Below are 18,877 nucleotides of genomic sequence, written 5' to 3' on the forward strand. Positions count from 1 at the left end.
CAAAAAAAATGACAGATAGTTAATTCTAGTAGAGTGTTGTGGTTAGTATTTCAGTGTGTTCGCTCCTGTAATCCTTCCCCACCATGTATATGTATCACAGTCAGGAATCAGTGTTCGTGTTTTCCACGATTCACTTTTGAAACTTTCTAACCCTGTGCCGGAGTGTAGCGGCAGGGAGGGGCGCGCGCGGGTGCCAGAGAGAGGGTACCGACCTCATTGCCCATTGCCACTCCTCCCGCCGAGGCGGCAGGCCATTTTTATTAAAAATACTTCCGAGTAACATCGCGCGCGGATTTTTTTTCATGTCCTGAAATCCCTCGTATTTAATGGTCCAACATAAAAATATTGAAGTGGTTAATCGCTAAATAAAAAGTAATGAATATAATTTTCGGACATTCTGTAAATAAATAAAAAAAACATTAGTGTTTGTTCAAGTGAATTTCAAACTTAAAAAAATACAAGTGCGCCCTGCGATCTATTTTCCGTGCGGACTCGGGTGGGTTCGGTTGCGAAAAGTGGCGGCGCTCGGCCATCATCGGCGGCGGTCGCCGCTAAGAGGGCGTCCATCCAACCCCGCCCGTGCGGAACAGAGACAGAAAACACTGCTGACATGGCGACAACACGAATGGATTGATGTTTTTCACGTGGAAAACTCATCCCTTCAATACATCTATGATAAGGTAGGTTGATACAGACGATAAGTACAGTATTATCGGTTACAATATAACCCTTCACGTAAAATCACAGGCAGCCTCAAGTTGTGAGAACATAAATAAATCTGTAGGTTTAATACTCTAAAATCTTAGCTATGTCATAAAAAATTCTACTGATCCTGTCATTTTGGCAAGAATAATCAAACATAGTCTATTCAAAATAAAATAATCAAACTGAAAAATAATTTGAAAATAGACAATATAAAAAGTCTCATTCAATAAATAGCTATAATTTAATAGTTTGGGTTACCGGCTACACCGGCATTGACCCTATTTGCGTCCTCGGTTTAAGGGATAATGAAGTTTTAAAACCCTTTAGCATAATCTCTGAAGGTACAAAAAATCACGAATCAATTACAGACGAACACTAAAACAAATAATGAAAAGCGAATCATCCTCTCGGGGGTGACGTTCAAGCTAACAGAGGAAATCAATAAATTTCAATAAATCAATATTTTACCGTGCACCCTGCGCTGAATATATCCGCTGCCGCCATTTCGATGATGACGGCGTATTTTTTGTGAGAGATATTCGAGTCGCGGAGCGAGTCGGTGTTCGTCGCGCGGGGTTGCGGGCTGCGGCCGTCAGTCGTCGGGTGAGCGGGGTGCGACGTTAACGCGGACTCGGACTATGGCGGAAGGGCTGATCCTCATTCCCATAAAAGGGTCGAGTTGATTGTGGTGCAGATACGTGTGGTACGTTCTCTTACATTAGTGCAGTGATATAATTATTCTCAAACGGTGCTTATCTCGACGTATCGGTTGAATTAATGTGGATATCGGAGGTAATAATGCCATTGTGATGACGTAATGTAACGCGCTCGACTGGGTGCGTAGTAATAATTCGAGCGCCCGTTTATACCGCGATAACGTTTGTGGTCAGCACCTGTGGATGTGGAGCAAATGTTCGTGTTTTTGTAGCTTTCAAATTATTTCCAGAGTATTCCAATTGGATTCTGATTGGATTGTGTGTCGATTACAAAATTATAGACGATATTTCAAGAAGATTGAATTGATTGCTAAAGAAAATGAATGATAACTAGTAGACGATATGATGTTATATGAATGTGTGTTTGGTTAGGCTGCAGTAGGATACGGCTGGGTTTGGTACTGCAGTGCAGTGCGCTCGGCGATGCGATGCACGGAGTCGGGCTCCTTCACGCCGCTAGACTAACGCGCCCTCGATTTTTTTAACCTTGATTGAATTGTGTAGGTAGCTCTATTGGATTCATTCACAACTTGCTACAAATACATTAATGTGGTATCCCAGTGATTAATTAGAACTTGTGAATGTTTACAATGTGTAACTAAAGTATATTTACGTTTTAAATAACATTAGGCTGAAACTGAAATAATACTTACCATTAGCCAACATCTTTTCATAACCAATAATATTATTTCTTTTAAAAATATGAGGTTATTGTGAATTTAAAATAAGGTCACTTTTAACCTATCAAACATGGAGAATTCATCATTAGGTATAGGTACTTGTAGGCAATATTGGTTCTCTAAGTAGATATTTTCAATTTTATTTAGTTTATTATTAATAGCTCCCATATCTACTAGGTAGGTACCGATATGTAGAAGGCATAATCAAATACAGCCGATTGGCAAAACGTTTTTGTCCAATTTCTATTCGTAATTTATTATCTCACTGCTTATTTGCTTTATTCCACTAAGGTTCTTCCTAACCTCTTACCTAGTAATATTCGTACGAAGATTAAAATATATTCTATTTAATATCAGACAAAGCGGCTGCTACTATTATTTAACTGTCGTAGATAAGGCTACAATGTTGTAACACTTATAGATGCTAAAATATTAACAAGTTTGTATGTTTTATGTAGTTATGTACAAACGTGTAAATATTATTATGTTTCGCAAGAATATGTTAAAAAATCTAAAAATATTGGTGTTGTTGTACCGAATTCAGAAATTAAAGATGTCTTATTTATATAAAAAGATTGTTAGCATACAAATATTGCGTGAATTCTCCCTGTGAGGATAATAGCGTGACAGAATCAAGCGCTAATGCGCACAAATACTGTAATCACATAAGCAGACTACCTAATTACTCATAATCGACACGAAAGCAGAGAAATCATGACGATCCTCAACTTTCTGTTTTAACCATAAATTAATATGACGCCGCTATACCAATATTTATAATTTACGTGTGTTTGTGTGTGATGTAATAGTAAAACAATGATTGTTATCTCGTTACAGGTCCCCCTGCGCCCGTCACACAAACTGCACTAAACACTATGAAACATACAAATTGAAAATGGCTTTTAAAAAGTAAACATTATCTATTGTTGACGTTTTGTTGTATTGTTCATGGAACAAGAGAGAATACTTATGTATACATGATTGATATAATTGTTGGTAAAATTAGATTTTAAGCCTGGACTGGTAAAAATCATATCTTCCAAAGAAGAATATATAAAAGCGAAAATGGCCACGCAAAGATTTTGTTTGAGGTGGAACAACCACCAATCTAACATGCTGTCTGTGTTCGACCAACTACTACACGCCGAGACGTTCACAGACGTGACGCTAGCCGTCGACGGCCAGCTGCTGAAAGCACACAAGATGGTGTTGTCGGCTTGCAGTCCCTACTTCCAAGCTCTGTTCGTTAACCACCAAGAGAAACATCCTATTGTTATATTAAAGGACGTTCCATACGCAGACATGAAAAGTTTATTAGACTTCATGTACAGAGGAGAAGTGAGCGTCGACCAGGAAAGGCTGACGGCATTTTTGAAAGTAGCCGAGAGCTTAAGAATTAAGGGCCTCACTGAAGTGAACGAGGAGAAGTGTGATATTCCAGCGCTCACGAACTCGTTAATACAACAACAGGGCAACGCGCACACGCCTCCCCCTCAGCTGCACAGAATACACCCGTACGTACATCAGAAACGACCGGCATCCGGGATGCCCAGCGGAGGGGCGCCACCTAACTTATTAATGCCCTTACTCGGAAACGCACTAATGCAACCGAAAAGAAAACGAGGCCGACCAAGAAAACTTAGTGGCAGCTCAAGTGACGCTCTCAACACAGCGGCCAGCCCTCCCGGCGAGTTCGTTCCCGAGGCGGCGTCTCACGCATCAAACAGACCCGGCGATCAACTGATAAGAGGTTCTCCCGAAATGTTGGAAGTCAAGATGTCGATGGACAGCTTCAACGCCGAGGACGGCGGCACGTCGGGCGGCGAGGAGGCGGGCGAGGCGCTGCTCATCGACGAGGGCGACGACGCCCAGTCGACCGAGGCTCCCATGACCGGCAAAGACTCCGAGTCCGCAGGTATGTGTTCCGCCTCTACATCTGTTTCTTTTCAGCGACATGGTTATACAATCTATTCACTTGTTTATATCATAATATATAATGTTGTTTTTATTTTACCAAAACTATGTGGATCATCTCTAATATGTACCGCAAAATATATGACTCCAAAATTTTAAAAATATATTTAAAAAATAATTAAAATAGCACGCAACAGTTGATAGATGAAGATAATTATATTGTTTATATTTGCTTACTTTTTGTAAATACCTATATTAATCTTCCTTTCCAAACATCTAACATTGTTGACAATACCTAGTAAAATTTAAATCAAAAAGGGAAAAGCTAATGGGATATAAGCTTTGATGTTAGGATACAATAAGTGAAAAGTGAAGTGTATTACGAATACCTACCTATTATTTAATTATTAAAGTATTGAAAAGGGGTAAGTGATAATATATGAAATTTTTTGACATATACGAGTAACAGACGCTTATTTCTTCTATAAATCGACAATAACTATTGCTTGCTTTTCTGCTTTTGGGGAGAGCTATTAGAGGAATGGCCAGGGGCAAATTCGGTGTGGTACTTAATGGTTTGATCATTTCTGTCTATGTAAACTTCTTCAAACATAAATAATTTATATTACGAATTTAAAGAAAAGGGTACACAAACAAGGCTTATTCCCAATAGCTTTCCTTGGTAATGAAGCAATTGGAAATATTATAGTGGGCGACCACTCAACTTAGGTTCGTAACTTAAACATTAATATAATATATCATAAACAATATTATTATTTATAAACAAACCGCGACTCACTAAAATATTTCCAAGAACGTTAGTTAACCAATGAAATAAATAATATTTCATTTATTTCATTAGTTCTTATCGATTGAGACCTGAAATAAACTTTTCAGATCCCGAAAAACCGCCCAAAGAGGAAATACAACAAAACTATTCAACAAACGGGCCTGTACTATCTATCGAAAATGGATCCATTAAACAAGAACCCGCCGGCGACGTTAACGACGGTTACAATGAACCAATTGAATACAAATATAATCCCGACAGAAGCCGCGAAAATTCCAACTCGCAGGATGGCCCTGTTAAAGATACAGAAGACAAAAACAGACTAGGTCGTAACTTAAAGCCAAAGAATAGTAAAAAATTGCTACCCCAAATGTCAAAAATTAGAGCTCGAAACTTGTTCAATCAGCTATCTGGCTTGTCCAACCTGAACCCCGCGTTAAATACGTTCGACAAATTCCCCCCGGAGCCCGTGCTCATGCCGGCGCTCGCCACGCAGCTGTTCGCCGCTGAACTAGAGCAAAATAACCTTAACTTGGCTAATAACGACGTATCCGATTTAGCGCAGACCAATTGGGAGCACCGTATATTTCCCTCGCCTATAAGGAAGGCCAATATGGGAAGCGTGGGCAACTATCACGAGGAGACAAACGAATCGGTGCGAGATTACTGCATTAAAGAAGGGGAAAACGTATTCAGATGTAAAATATGTGCGAGGGTCTACACTCACATTAGTAATTTCTGCAGGCACTACGTTACTTCTCACAAGAAAGATGTCAAAGTTTTTCCCTGCCCCATCTGCTTCAAAGAGTTCACTCGAAAAGATAACATGATCGCCCATCTAAAGATCATCCACAAAAATCAGCCAAATGCCAACGAGCAGATGGCGAAGCAGGAGTCTTAATTAATTGTGAAGCTTTAGTACTTGGTAACACTCAGTAGGTACTTACTTACTTACTTTACTGTTCGTCGCAGATGTAATAAGATCTGATTAGCCAGAGTAGACTTTAATCATGTTATACGTTATTTAAAATTTGGATTTTCAATAGTTTATATAAATCGTAGATTGCGTATGCGTATTGAGTAAGCGTTCGAGCTCTAAGTTTCATGCGTATCAATAAGTTTGTTGATATTAAGCGGCGCGAGCCGTTTGTTGTTAATATTTATCTATTTATTTATATTGTTCCATTTGTTTCTCAGAGTGCTGAATTCAAAGAGATTTATAAAATTTTCTATGATTTACTTGTTATTTTGCACTTACTTGTTACTTAATTTTATTAATTACAACATTTTCAGGGTACAAAATAACTACTCATGGTGATCATAAATTCAAAAGTAGTATAATTGTTTACGTGCTGAATATTTAATGCAATTCTCATTGAACTGAATTAGTTAGTTAAGTTTAGTTAATATGTTTATGAGTATATAATATTATAACAATGGCATAGTCTTTTTGTAAGTGTAGTGGGCAGTGGCGCTAGTAGCGCAGTGGTACGAGAGTGCAACACAATACGATACACTAGCGGGCGGGACACAGTGTTATGTACACATTGTACACGCTGTGTGATGTGATTATTTATATCGCGGGAGGTTAAAGGGACTCTTTATAAAAAGACTTGACAGCAAATGCCATTGTGTAAGTAGTAGCGGAAAATGCATTTTCATTTAACTTGCCTTAATAGTGATCTTAGTTGTAGACGACGATTTAACTTCTTCGAAGTAAAACTCAACACAGGCTATGATTTTATTTTCTAGAATTTGTTAAGATTAATTTAAAATAGTTTATCAATGTTGAAATATTTGGTTGTAAATGTTATTATGCTATCAAATACTTATTTAAATCGAATAAATTATACAATAGTTAAATTGTACAAGCGTTCTATGATAGAATAGCTCGTGAATTAGATATCGAGAGCTAACAGAGTAGTCAGCTTACACACTTACATTATGAGTAAACGTTCAGTTCCTGAGTATCTAACAGAGCCCCAAATCATTTAGATATTTTAATAAAAGTTTTCAATTCCTAACTTTAACTATATAGGAGTATATTTCTTTGTTAAATTATTAAATTATTTACTTAAATAAAATATATATTATATAATATTTGTCAAAGACAATACAACAATTACTGTAGCTAATATAGTAAAGATTGTGATACTGCGTTTAGCATCGAATTGTTATTTGTACAAAGACGTGAGAGGCGCGGGAGTAGAGCCGGTAGAGCAGCTATTTGAAGCGTGCACGGCGTGTGCCGCGTGTACTGAGCGTTGTCGTGCGTAGCCGTGCGTGGCGTGTGCATTATACGAGCACGCGAGCGCGGCCTAGGGCGCCGGGTGCAAGCGTCGCTATCACAGTCCTTCACAACACACATCTACCTTATTCACATTTGAGTTACTATCGAAAACAACTTTATGAAATTGTAACATATGATATATTTTAAAAGTTGAAGTTTAAATTGTATATATTTGAGACGATACAACAAAGCGTTGTTGTTAAAGTGATCTTAGCAAGGTGCTTTGAATGAAGTTTATAAGTAACTGGAATCATGAGATGATTTGTAAATTCTATTTTAGTAGAAAACAAAATGCCTTAAATATAAAATAAGGAATGGTACTTATAAATTATTTACTTAGTTAAATTTAGAGGCAAAAGTAGTCTTCCATGTAACGATAGCGACACGGTTTCATATTTCAATTATAAAGAGAAATTAAAATTGTTTAAAATCTATGTAGTACTTATAAAACGCGTTTAGTTAATATTGTTAGTATACGTTCACGAACGTGGTGTGACGTGACGTGACGTCGACCCAAAACCAAATCTCCAATATAATAACGTAGGTCCAGGGAACGCTTGCCTATTAGTGTGCCTTTACTTGTATATTAATAAGTTTAATATTTATCGACTACTAGACGACTAAGAAATTTCAAAAATATTATGTATTATTTATTTTCATTATTCAGAGTTTACAATATCTACTTTAAGAAGCTTCCTTAGGAGTTTAGAAAACCTTTTAGGCCCAAGTAGTTAAATTAAATGGTGTAATTAAATTAAGAATATATCATCTCATGTTTTCCATTTTGTTTGGAAATCGGAACAACTCGTGAATGTTATTTACTAAATGAATATAAAATTCGTGTAATTTTCGAGGCGTCTGGGTCTTGATAATCAATATTAAGACTGTTAAAATTCATAAAAACGAATTTATTGTACCTACCTTTCATAAATCTTTATACGAAATTTACCTTGAGCATTGATAGGTACTTAAAGATGAAATTTAGACTTAATAACGGTGAGGCTATTATTGAACGAGTTAACAAATCACTTACATTATGATAGTCAATTTAGCCAGTGCCTAAGCTTAACCCGTTCTCCTATTATTTGTGTTATTCGATACTTACTACTTAAATATCTCATTTGTTAACTATTATGTATTTCTATGTTTTTCTTAATATTTATTGTTGTAACTTTCCAAAACATAAATCACATAAAATAATTTGATTTACCTATGTACAATGAATATAATATGTATTACAACATGTCACTAATGAATAATTTTATTATTTGTTAATGTTATATCATAATTGGTGCTAAATTATACTTAAGAAAATGTCACATGTGATGTGACATAAAACGGAATGTCCCTAAAATATACATAAATTATATATTGTTTGTTGATATTGTTGTTTTAAAAGCATCTATGTAAGTACATTTATAGACGTTATATTTATCCGTTGACAAAGTTATCATGGGACTTGACATTCGCAATTATATCGTTTCATTCAAACGTTAATCAATATTTATATTACTCCTCGTTGAAACAAAATAATAAGGAAATCTTTTAACTGTTTAGTATCGAATTCTTAAAGCAATATTTGTATAAATAACTACATGTAATAAAAAGAGAAATAGTTTTACCGTTAATGGAATAGTACGATTTATCAGAATATCAACTAATAATTATTATATTTTCATCAAGTGAAGCTTCATATATAAATTAATTACAGGAAACACTTTCTTCTTCGTAAATGATCTAAGTACTTAATTAGAGGTATATATTATTTGAGGGTTTGTTGGTGTCTCGTCTGGAACCATGTTACACATTATATTTAGCATGATTTTACTCCAGCTACTTATGTACACATTTAGAGGGCTACCTGCTATCTATTATGTAATATGGTTTCTAACGATTAGTGTTCTAATATTTATTGTCGACACTCAACCTCTCAAATATAAGCCTGCAAGAGATTTAGTTTATGAATTGCTCTCACAAATATTATATTGAAACATTGCAGATTAAATTAATATTTAAATGGTATACCGATAAAGTTCACACGACAATTATTATAATTATAGAAATTAGCCAAATGTTAAGCAAATCCATATTTTTTGTTATTTGCACTTAGACAATAGAAAATGCAAAGAGTAATGTTTAGATAAATTTAGAAAAGGAAGTTACACGACTTAGCATATTTGTTAATAAAACAAAATACAATGGTATACAATAAGGTGTTAATTACTATTTTTAGAAACTTTAAAGAAAATAATAAAAGTTACAGCAAAAATTACCAATATTTTCAATATCTCTTACTTATTATTTTGTTTTGATTTATTTCTATTGTTATTTAAGTTTTGACCTTTTTGAGTTTATTTATTGTGAGATGTATGTATGACTTTCTCAATGTTCTGTTTGATGTTATTATACTTACGATGATGATGTTCTTGTACCTAATATTGTTCCGTGCCTATGTGTTGTAGGTGCTTCGTGCACGTGTAATCGTATGGCGTAGAGCACTGTTGTGTTCTACGCGCAATATCTTGCCGATTGAATTATGTTAAACTTGTATGGTGACATGATCTTGATAAGTTTGTACAGTCAGTCACCCGTGATTTATGCAGCAACGATGACGAACACTAACGATTTCAACAATATATTATTATTTTTTATATTTAAATAGTAGCAAAGTAACAACACGGGTTATTAGTAAAGAGTAGATTAAAAGTTAAGTTATTTATAATATTATAGACATAAATATAGTGTTGTTAACAATGGAGTGAACATTGGGACACACACGTGTTACTGTGTACTGTGTACCGTGTACTGTGTAGGATGTTTCATATAGTCACGACGAGAGGACTGATCAGGTACGTTGTCCTATGACGCTACTCTCACGTTTCGTAGATGGTGTGGTTAGAGCTAGATAGATTATGTTTAATGCTTTCTATGTTGCTCAAATTGATGCTCTGCAATGAACAAAGTATTGATTTGTTGGTCCAGTACAAATTGTTGCTTTTTATTTTTATTTATACCATACTCTTAGATATCTCTGATGCAATATTATCCAGATATTAATTAATGAGGCTAATTACATGTTCCTGATATTTTTATCCAAACATGATGTCTTTCGGCTCTTATTTTCCGTATGTGCATTGTGTAGTACTTATGTGTAATAGTGCACAACAGTGTACATACGATATATTGGCAACTATTTTGTTTATTATGTTTCATGTGCGTAGAGTGTGTAGTGAACTCGACACACACCTGCTGTATGTTATTTCAACTATAAACCCACCTTATGTGATCTTAAGAGCTTAAGTTAACTGAAGTGTTATTTTTATAATTATGTACCTACTACTGAACTTGCCGAAATAGTTCCAAATGCAAACACTTGAGTCCTATTATGTCATAGTGAAATCTATTCTTTTTTGTTATTATTTTTTAATTTATTAATTTATGGTTATTTTAAAATAGAGTAAGCAGTTTGACTTTGCTAAAAGTTCATGGTTTAAATAAAACAGTTATTAATTGAACTTTACTGTTATCTATTCAAATTTCTTTGCTTAATGAGTTTTAATTTATAGGACTGATGATTTAAATTTTGGTAAATATATATACACTTAGTAAATATATTCCGAAATTGATATTATTTCACATTTTTTCTAGTTTTAAATGTTTTATTTTGGGAGTCATGTTCTGTGAGCAGGTTTATTGGCTCGTGACCATTCGTCCATACCTTAATGTAATAGTGGTGCTATCTATACCTTATGTCAACTGTTTCAAACATTTCAATGGCAGCTAAATACACGAGTAAATCTGTTAACGGAATAATGAATCCCAACAATCGTGGTTTTCATTTTAATCATGGTGTAATAAATTTCGTCATTCAATTTGAACAAATAAAGTTAATATATTTTCTTTTTTTGTTTTTATTTTGTTTTAAATGTCCTTTCGCTTTGTCACCTCGTAGTCATCACACATTTGGTTTTAATCCTAATTTGCAAAATTGATTTACCTTTGCCTGTTTCCACTGTAATGTAAGTTGACAAATGTTAACTAAGGAGGACAATTCTAGAGTAATCACGAATACTCAACATTTTTTCTATTCCGTCAAGCTGACGCGTAATTTATATATGTTAACATGGCAAAAATGTGTGACTATAGCATTGTCCTCATATTTACGTTTAATGACTTCTAACTACATAATCAAACCGATTTAAAAAATACAATAATTTTATAACTTATTACAGGACGAGGTAGCCCTGATTCGGAGAATAAGGACATGAAATATTCGCGACAGTCACCATCAAACGATGGATCAGGAAAGATACGCGTGAACCCAGCGACCCAAGCCTCCACGTCGGAATATCAAAGCGACTCTATAAACAATAACAATCTTCAGAGCGGAACCAACCAGATGCAAAGGCCCGCTGTCAGGAGAAGGATAAGGAGAAGAGCGAATTCTGCTTCCAACGACCCCGCGGAGCAACTCACCGAGATGTCAGTGAGGGGACTCAATCTCTTCAGATACGCGTCGGTCAACGAAGGTGTCTACCAGTGCACTGAATGCGCTAAAGAGAATATACAGAAAACCTTCAAAAACAAGTATTCATTCCAGAGGCACGCTTTCCTGTACCACGAGGGCCACCAAAGGAAAGTATTTCCGTGTCCTGTGTGTTGTAAGGAATTCTCTAGGCCCGACAAAATGAAAAACCACATGAAAACGACGCACGACTGTTACGTGCCCAAAGATTGTGTGTATCCACCGAACGCGTTCTTCATGATTCCGGGCATGGAGGGCCAGCTGCCGCCCGGCATCAAGCTGGAGCCCATGGGCTCGGGCTCGCCGCACGGCTCCACGCCGTCGCACTCCTCGCCCGATCCCGCGCAAGTTTGAGTGAGACGCGTTTGTCGCACAATTTTTATTGATTCCACATAAACTTGTAAACTTTTCCTTTGGCTAGTATGTAGGTCGTCCATATAATATCGAGGTTTCGATTATAGTATTCAATCTATTTTTGGAGTTAAATTTTCATGTACATTTTTACATTGTACGTATTACATATTTCCAAGAATACTGTTATGCATTTATAACGAATGTTTGTTACATAATATAAAGCTCATTATGTTATCTTGTTTAAAAGTATGGTTGTGCAAATATTAGACAATAATATACAATGTATTCACTGAGGCCAGTTACTGCGTGTTGAATTTAACTTGTTTGTTGAAATTATAGCATTTGTAGGTGCTACAAAAGTCTGAGACGTGCCTTCCATTTACGCAGTTTATTAAAGTTTATAACTGAATCGTTGTCGCCTTGAAGTGCCTAAAGATACTTATAGTTATTCGAAATACCGCAAGACACCAACCAAAGACTGTATTACAAATAATGTTAATGTCGTCTATGTTCGCAAATTGCAACATTACCGCTATGTGATCGGAACTCGCGGACACTGTGGCCTTATGGCGCTGTGCACGAGCGGCGCGGCGGTGCGGTGCGCCCGACTACGTACACGTGCACGTGCGCGCTCGCGTGTACGTGCACGTGTCCGCCGCGACCGACCGCGCACACGCGTCTGTGTCATACACTAGGTATTGTTACGACAATATTATTTAGATATCACTTGCAAGCATTATTAAAATAGCTATATTAATTATATTAAAATAATTATCATTTCTTTCTTACTAAAGACTTTAATAAATAGATTATTATAATATTTGAATATATTAGTGAGCCTACTGTTATGTACGATATGTACCTATTTGATGAATCTATTTTAACAAGAGAAGTATAGTGGGAAAATATCAATATGTTAACATATAACTTAATAGTGCCATAGCGCAATTATTCATTTTGTATAATGTTTAATATTTACTAAAGTTTCCAACTCTTATTATTTCACTTTTAGATTATATTTAGGGCATAGCGAAGACGTTCTAGGTAAACTAGAACTTATAACAAAATCAGCAGTTCTTCCATTGATAAGGGAAATAATATTTGTTAGGTAATATTAATGTAACGCCTAATTTCATGTATATTTTTAAGTTCAGTTCGGAATGATTATACCTAATCTAGGTTACGTTAAGTTCACGTTTTGGAAGAGTACCTCTATGAGATCGATTAATGTTTGCATTCAGTGATGCAACTGACATCTGAGTGACAAGACAAGTGAACCTGCCTAGCGTTCCTTTGAGTTCTACTTAAGACATTAATCGGTTATGAATAATTGAGTTTTTATATTTTAAATTTTAGCGCACAACTTTGATATATTATAATTTCATGTACGATAAGTTAACGTAAATAAGTTTTTGTTAGTTCACGTTCTTGTATATAGTTTAACAGTGTATTACATAAATACTTAGATATATATATATAGTCGCCGACAAGGTATTAACAATTTGCAGTGTGATTTTTATTTAAGTAGGTACGTCAGCGCCAGTCAATCGCACAAACTAACTCAACGTAACGTAACGTTGATTTTATTATTATTTTGACAAGGATTACATTTTGTTTGTATTTTCTTTTCATTATTTCACCACTCATTGTAACCTTATAAATCTTGTTTTACTTTCGAGTCCATTCCTTGACGATCTTGGGACTACAATGCTATGTTTATTTTGTCTTCTATAACGAGGGGTGGTGAAGTGTTATGCCTATCTTTTTACCTTTTTTTGTAGTATTTTATTTTGTGATATTAGTGCTAACTAAGTTGGCGATCATGTTCATTGTTGAGTTATTGTAATTCTTACTTTCTCACTTCTAAACACATGCTGCAAGGCAGCCTAATTATAATATGATTAGAAGCATCGCAAAAATATATTTTACTTTATAAATAGAGTATTATGAACACATTGCGTGTTATACGGTAAATTTAATTTCGGCGATATAATTGATATGTTATGTTTACTTGTAACTGCAAAATTAAGATTTTCTGCACACAAATTCATTAGTAACCATTAGTAAGTAATTTTGTAAAATATTTTTTTGTAATAATTTCACCTGACTCCATTTATTTACATATAATTTGTTTATCATTTTTAGTTCTGCTGCATTCACTTGAGAACAGAGTAGGTACAGAACCGTTACGTATGTTTATTGATTGCAATCATTTACCTACTGTGTTACGTAGAAATCGTCTAGAAGTTTAATTAATTTTTATTATTAACTAATACCTATTGCAAGAAAAGTTTTTACTATTTTAGGTTCGTGTCAAGTGCAATGATTATATATGCAAGTGTTGATTTTTTCTATATTCTATTGATTCTTACTCGATGCTAGCTGTTCTTTATAATATTACATTTTATATGTCACGTGTATCATGAAACAGTCCACGTTAGTTGGTAACGCGTGGTGGTCGCCCGGCGAGCTAGTGTCGAGTATTAATAGTTTACTATCGTTCACATATAATGTACCGTTTATATTTCAACCGATGTTATAGTATTACATATCTATAATTATATTCTATTACATTCTTGTTTCAATAATTTAATTTGAGAGATTCCTACCAATTAGTCGTTGGAGAGTATATCTGCTACTAGGTACATAGTCTACAGCTCTACGTAGTGTACAGACGCGTATTACTTCCTCTATCGTACCGCTGGGTGACGAACTATCTGTTGACTAAACCCTCGGTAATGTTTTGTTTATAAGGTGGGCCATACTAAAATATGTTTATATTTCGACTACTCCTACAATATTGTAATGATATAGTAATTAAGAACGTTAGATATTCGATAGTCTATATTAACAATAGCGATTAACAAAATTACTACCACAGTCTAACTGATAATTTTAATAGTTCTATTGTAGGTATGTAATTATCGTTGCAAACATCAAAGCTTTAACAATAAATTGATGAAAACGAGACAAAAGTTTATTTTTATTATAACAAAAATATAGTAGTTATATTTTAAAGGAGGATCTTACCAACACGTATTGAGTAATTATTGTGAAAACATTTACCTACACTACAAATAAAAACATTAAAATATCTATGACTTTAATTTATCCCTTTACTAACGATCAATTGTTTTATATTCACATAGTAATGTATGATGGTTTTATACATTTATGTGTTTATATGATTGCAGCTGAAATTTCAGAATACCACTATACGTACGAGGATGACGCTGATCATGGTAACATGCCGGTTATTACACTAGAAGTATTATCGGATTCATCTTACACTGATCCGATCATCGCGCACTATGAGAATGAGACCATTGGTAACCGCCAGATAGAAACAATGACTAAGGATGCGTCGACAGGAGTACATTTCTTAACGGAACCAATTAACGACGAACTCGATCCTAAAGTCGATAATGGGAAGGAAGAGCTAACACCCAAAGGCAGAAGTGACTTACTAGAATATATGATGCGAAACGATGGTAGTGTCATTTGTAAATTGTGTGGAGAGATATTGCAGAGCCGCACGCACTGGTACAGACATAAATATAAACTCCATGTTATACAACCCCTGAACCCTGCGCCGCTTTTCCAATGTGAACAGTGTCTTGTATATTTTAAAAGTCGAAAAGGTAATATAACGCTCGTATTTTATAACAGCATTTCATAGAATAGTAAACTAATTCATTAATGAGTCACAATTTTGTCTTGTAAGATAATAGCAAGGGATCTTAAAATTAAATATTATATTTAACAACCACTCAGAATCAGTACAAATAAGATATTTGAACAATTAGAATTTTGTCTGAGTTGAGCATATTGATAAGTACTGTCTTGGTCCTTGTCTGCTGTTTTAAGACGCATTAGCTAATCCCGATTTTGATGGAACAATAAAGCACATATTAATCAAGTGACCATTAATATTAACTTGTAATTAGTCCCCGCTTCTATTTATTAGGTTAATGAAATATTTATTTTAGGTTACATCGGGCATTTATCTAGTAGACACAGCGAGGTACTCTCGGATGCAAGTCCAGTACTAACTAACGCGCAAATAGAAGCCAGTTGCAAGGAAAAGATCCCCATTCCGCAAGACACAAGGGAAGAATCCGACCCTGAATCAGTGATACCAAAAACAACCGTACCAACCTACCAGACAACTATTATTAAACATGCCTCGAAAGCTACAGAAACTAAGAAACCTTATAGAGGTAATTATGATTAAAAACATATTAGGTATATTTCCATTTCTTTATTCTGACAATTTTTCTTCTAGGTTAATAGTTCACAAGAGTGTGTAATGTACATTATGTCTTGTACAGCCCAAGTTAGGCAACGTCTATCAAGTCGGCAATGTTTGCCCAGTAATCTTTCAGTTTAATCTAAATTCTTAATCATCCGCCACTAGTCTACTGTAGTTGATTGCATTAATGTATCATCAGTACAGAAACTTTCTGAGATATTCTGTGCCTGTATGTATTGGAAACTAGAAACAACTCTCAACTTATTTTTCAGAACAAGTGATTCCAACAAAGCCAGCAGATTGGGCAGAACGTCGTTCTCGAGAGGAAAAGTTAGTAGCCGATATCATAGATCGAGTGCGGCGGGAGTGCGAGGCGCAGCAGGGCACGGGCGGCGGCGGCGGACCCACGCGCCGCGGCTACACGCGCAGGACCACCGTCATGCACACGTAGCCGCACACCTCGCCCGAGAGCGATCAACAAGTTCCTCTAGAATAAGTACTATTGTAACAATATCAGGGATCTGAAAAACACTATAGTGATGAATACTGAACATAACAAAAATGCTTCCTTTTAGACAGATTCATGACGAATAAAAATAATAGATATTTTACATACTTACTAAAAAGTATACAGTATAAATCTACGAAAATTATAATTAATGTCACAACTTACCAAATATATAATAACCAGACCGGAAAATATAGTTCCTTCTCCGGACGCCAGAGGCGCTGTTCTATCTTCCATAGAAAATAGTCGTTTGTTGCTCTACAACACTCACTAATAATTACATGATCGTCTTCTATCCTCTTGCTCCATTATTTTGTTGAGCATTGATCTCCATTCAAAGTAAATTTCAACTTGCATTATAGGGTCCCACCCTTGTTAAATAAGTGATTCTTAATATGTCGGCCTAAAATGGTCTGTAAAATCGTGCTCATTTTTTGTGCCAATCGTTTGTAAAATATTATGTGCCAATAGATTTTAACGAAATTAATGTGCCAACGTTGTCCAGAATTTGTAAATATTATAAATTATACATTATTAACTCGATGTCTACCTTAAGATAATAATCATTTTTGTGAAAATATTTCTTATTCTAATTTATTGTAACGTAAGCGTAAGTAAGTGCAACTCTAACTTAAAATATAATAATATTGTCTATTGTGTTCCTACTAGTATTTGATCAGAACTGTTAACAGAGTAGAGATGCGTATTAGCGGATGCAATAAAAGAATCTGCTGTTTCTAATGGCGTAAGAAAATAATAATAGGTACCTACATTTAATCGAGAGCTACAGATTTATCAATCCTAACTGTTTGATATTAAAGTCTGTTTAAAGTTTTTAATGTATTAGGTACATTAAAAACTGGTGTGAAGCGCCTATACATTATTCAAGAGAGCACTATTTATTATATTTAGCTAGATTATGGGTATAGTTAGCGACAAATATCTTCTAATAAATTCGTATACAGCTGCATAAAAAGAACTTTCTGCCACGTTTGCTGAAACTACCATAAGTTACAATAAGAGCCCGTAAACAATTTATTACGGCTGTTTAGACTAAGTTAACGATATGTATTTCATACCTACGGTTTTTGTCGCCATCTATACCCTATGAAATATGTATTATGTATATTATGGAACATTGACAACCCATATAAATATATATACACGTACCTTAGAGTAAGTCCTCAACTGGTACAGCTTATTTTTATTTACAATTAACAAAAGTATTTTTTATCACTTTACAGACAAATTAGTTATTTCATAATCATCTTGCAGCTACGATAAGTAGATACGTATAGGTACCTGCCAACCTAATGCTTACATTTATTATAATATTGCTATAAGTTGATATACCTACCTACCCACCTAATATACAATATATATTCTTGCTCCAATTTTACCAAAATCATTGCATAAAAATAATCCTTCTAGATCTATCGATGTATCGTGACTAATTCTGTCCCGTATTTCTCTCTTTCTCTCTATATACTTAATAATAACGATATCTCTCAACTAATATTATTAGATAGGATCGAAAAGTGAGACTGAAGTAAGAAAAGAGTTATATACTCCTGGAAGCCTATGTTGTGTATTATAAGTCAAGTATTCTATGGGTTACTTAGTTAAGTAACACTTGTCAAGATCAGCACTATTTTTTTTATAATAAGTAATTTACATAGTTTGCTATAAATTACGTCTCAGTATCGTACATCTAAGGTTTTTTAATTAATAGCCTATATAACTACATCTATGTCGCTTTATGTTTTATTTCAAATTACCCACTATATGAAATTTTAAAATCCTGTATCAGGATTCTATGAGTTATATTGATTAATAATATAATTTAACTGTATAACACACAGTAATTAAAAGTGTCATATTTTTTTGTCAAAAACTATTACATAAGTACATATATAAGTAAAAATTAATACTATTTTAATGTGTCAAACTTGTACATATTGAAATACGGAATCTGTGATGATTGTGGCTCATAAATATATGTTGTAAGAATGTATATTAAAGCTTTTTTTTAAACCTTTGGACATTTTGTCCTCTAGTACATCTCTGGCTTACAGCGACGTATTATAGGGGTGAGGAAGGCGTGAGTCGGCTTACAATAATTCCTCACTCCATACAATAAGAG

General features: G+C 34.7%; 1 protein-coding gene across 5 annotated transcripts; it reads left to right on the forward strand.

The window, feature by feature from the left end:
- The first annotated feature begins 217 nt into the window (after window positions 1-217).
- Window positions 218-18,849, forward strand: LOC142981659 (protein tramtrack, alpha isoform-like). Of its 5 annotated transcripts, none has more exons than XM_076127715.1 (5): window positions 218-680; window positions 2,939-4,016; window positions 15,169-15,615; window positions 15,964-16,194; window positions 16,499-18,849. In XM_076127715.1, exons 2-5 carry the CDS (start codon window positions 3,167-3,169, stop codon window positions 16,675-16,677), a joined length of 1,707 nt encoding a protein of 568 aa, XP_075983830.1. In that variant the 5' UTR covers window positions 218-680; window positions 2,939-3,166; the 3' UTR covers window positions 16,678-18,849. The 5 variants fall into 5 exon arrangements, with proteins under 5 accessions (XP_075983830.1, XP_075983840.1, XP_075983822.1 ...); XM_076127725.1 differs by lacking the exon at window positions 218-680 and adding an exon at window positions 1,226-1,497; XM_076127707.1 differs by lacking the exon at window positions 218-680 and adding an exon at window positions 1,240-1,408.
- The last annotated feature ends 28 nt before the right edge of the window (window positions 18,850-18,877 follow it).

The sequence above is a fragment of the Anticarsia gemmatalis genome, chromosome 2, assembly GCF_050436995.1.
Source record: "Anticarsia gemmatalis isolate Benzon Research Colony breed Stoneville strain chromosome 2, ilAntGemm2 primary, whole genome shotgun sequence".
In the NCBI taxonomy this organism is placed as follows: domain Eukaryota; kingdom Metazoa; phylum Arthropoda; class Insecta; order Lepidoptera; family Erebidae; genus Anticarsia; species Anticarsia gemmatalis.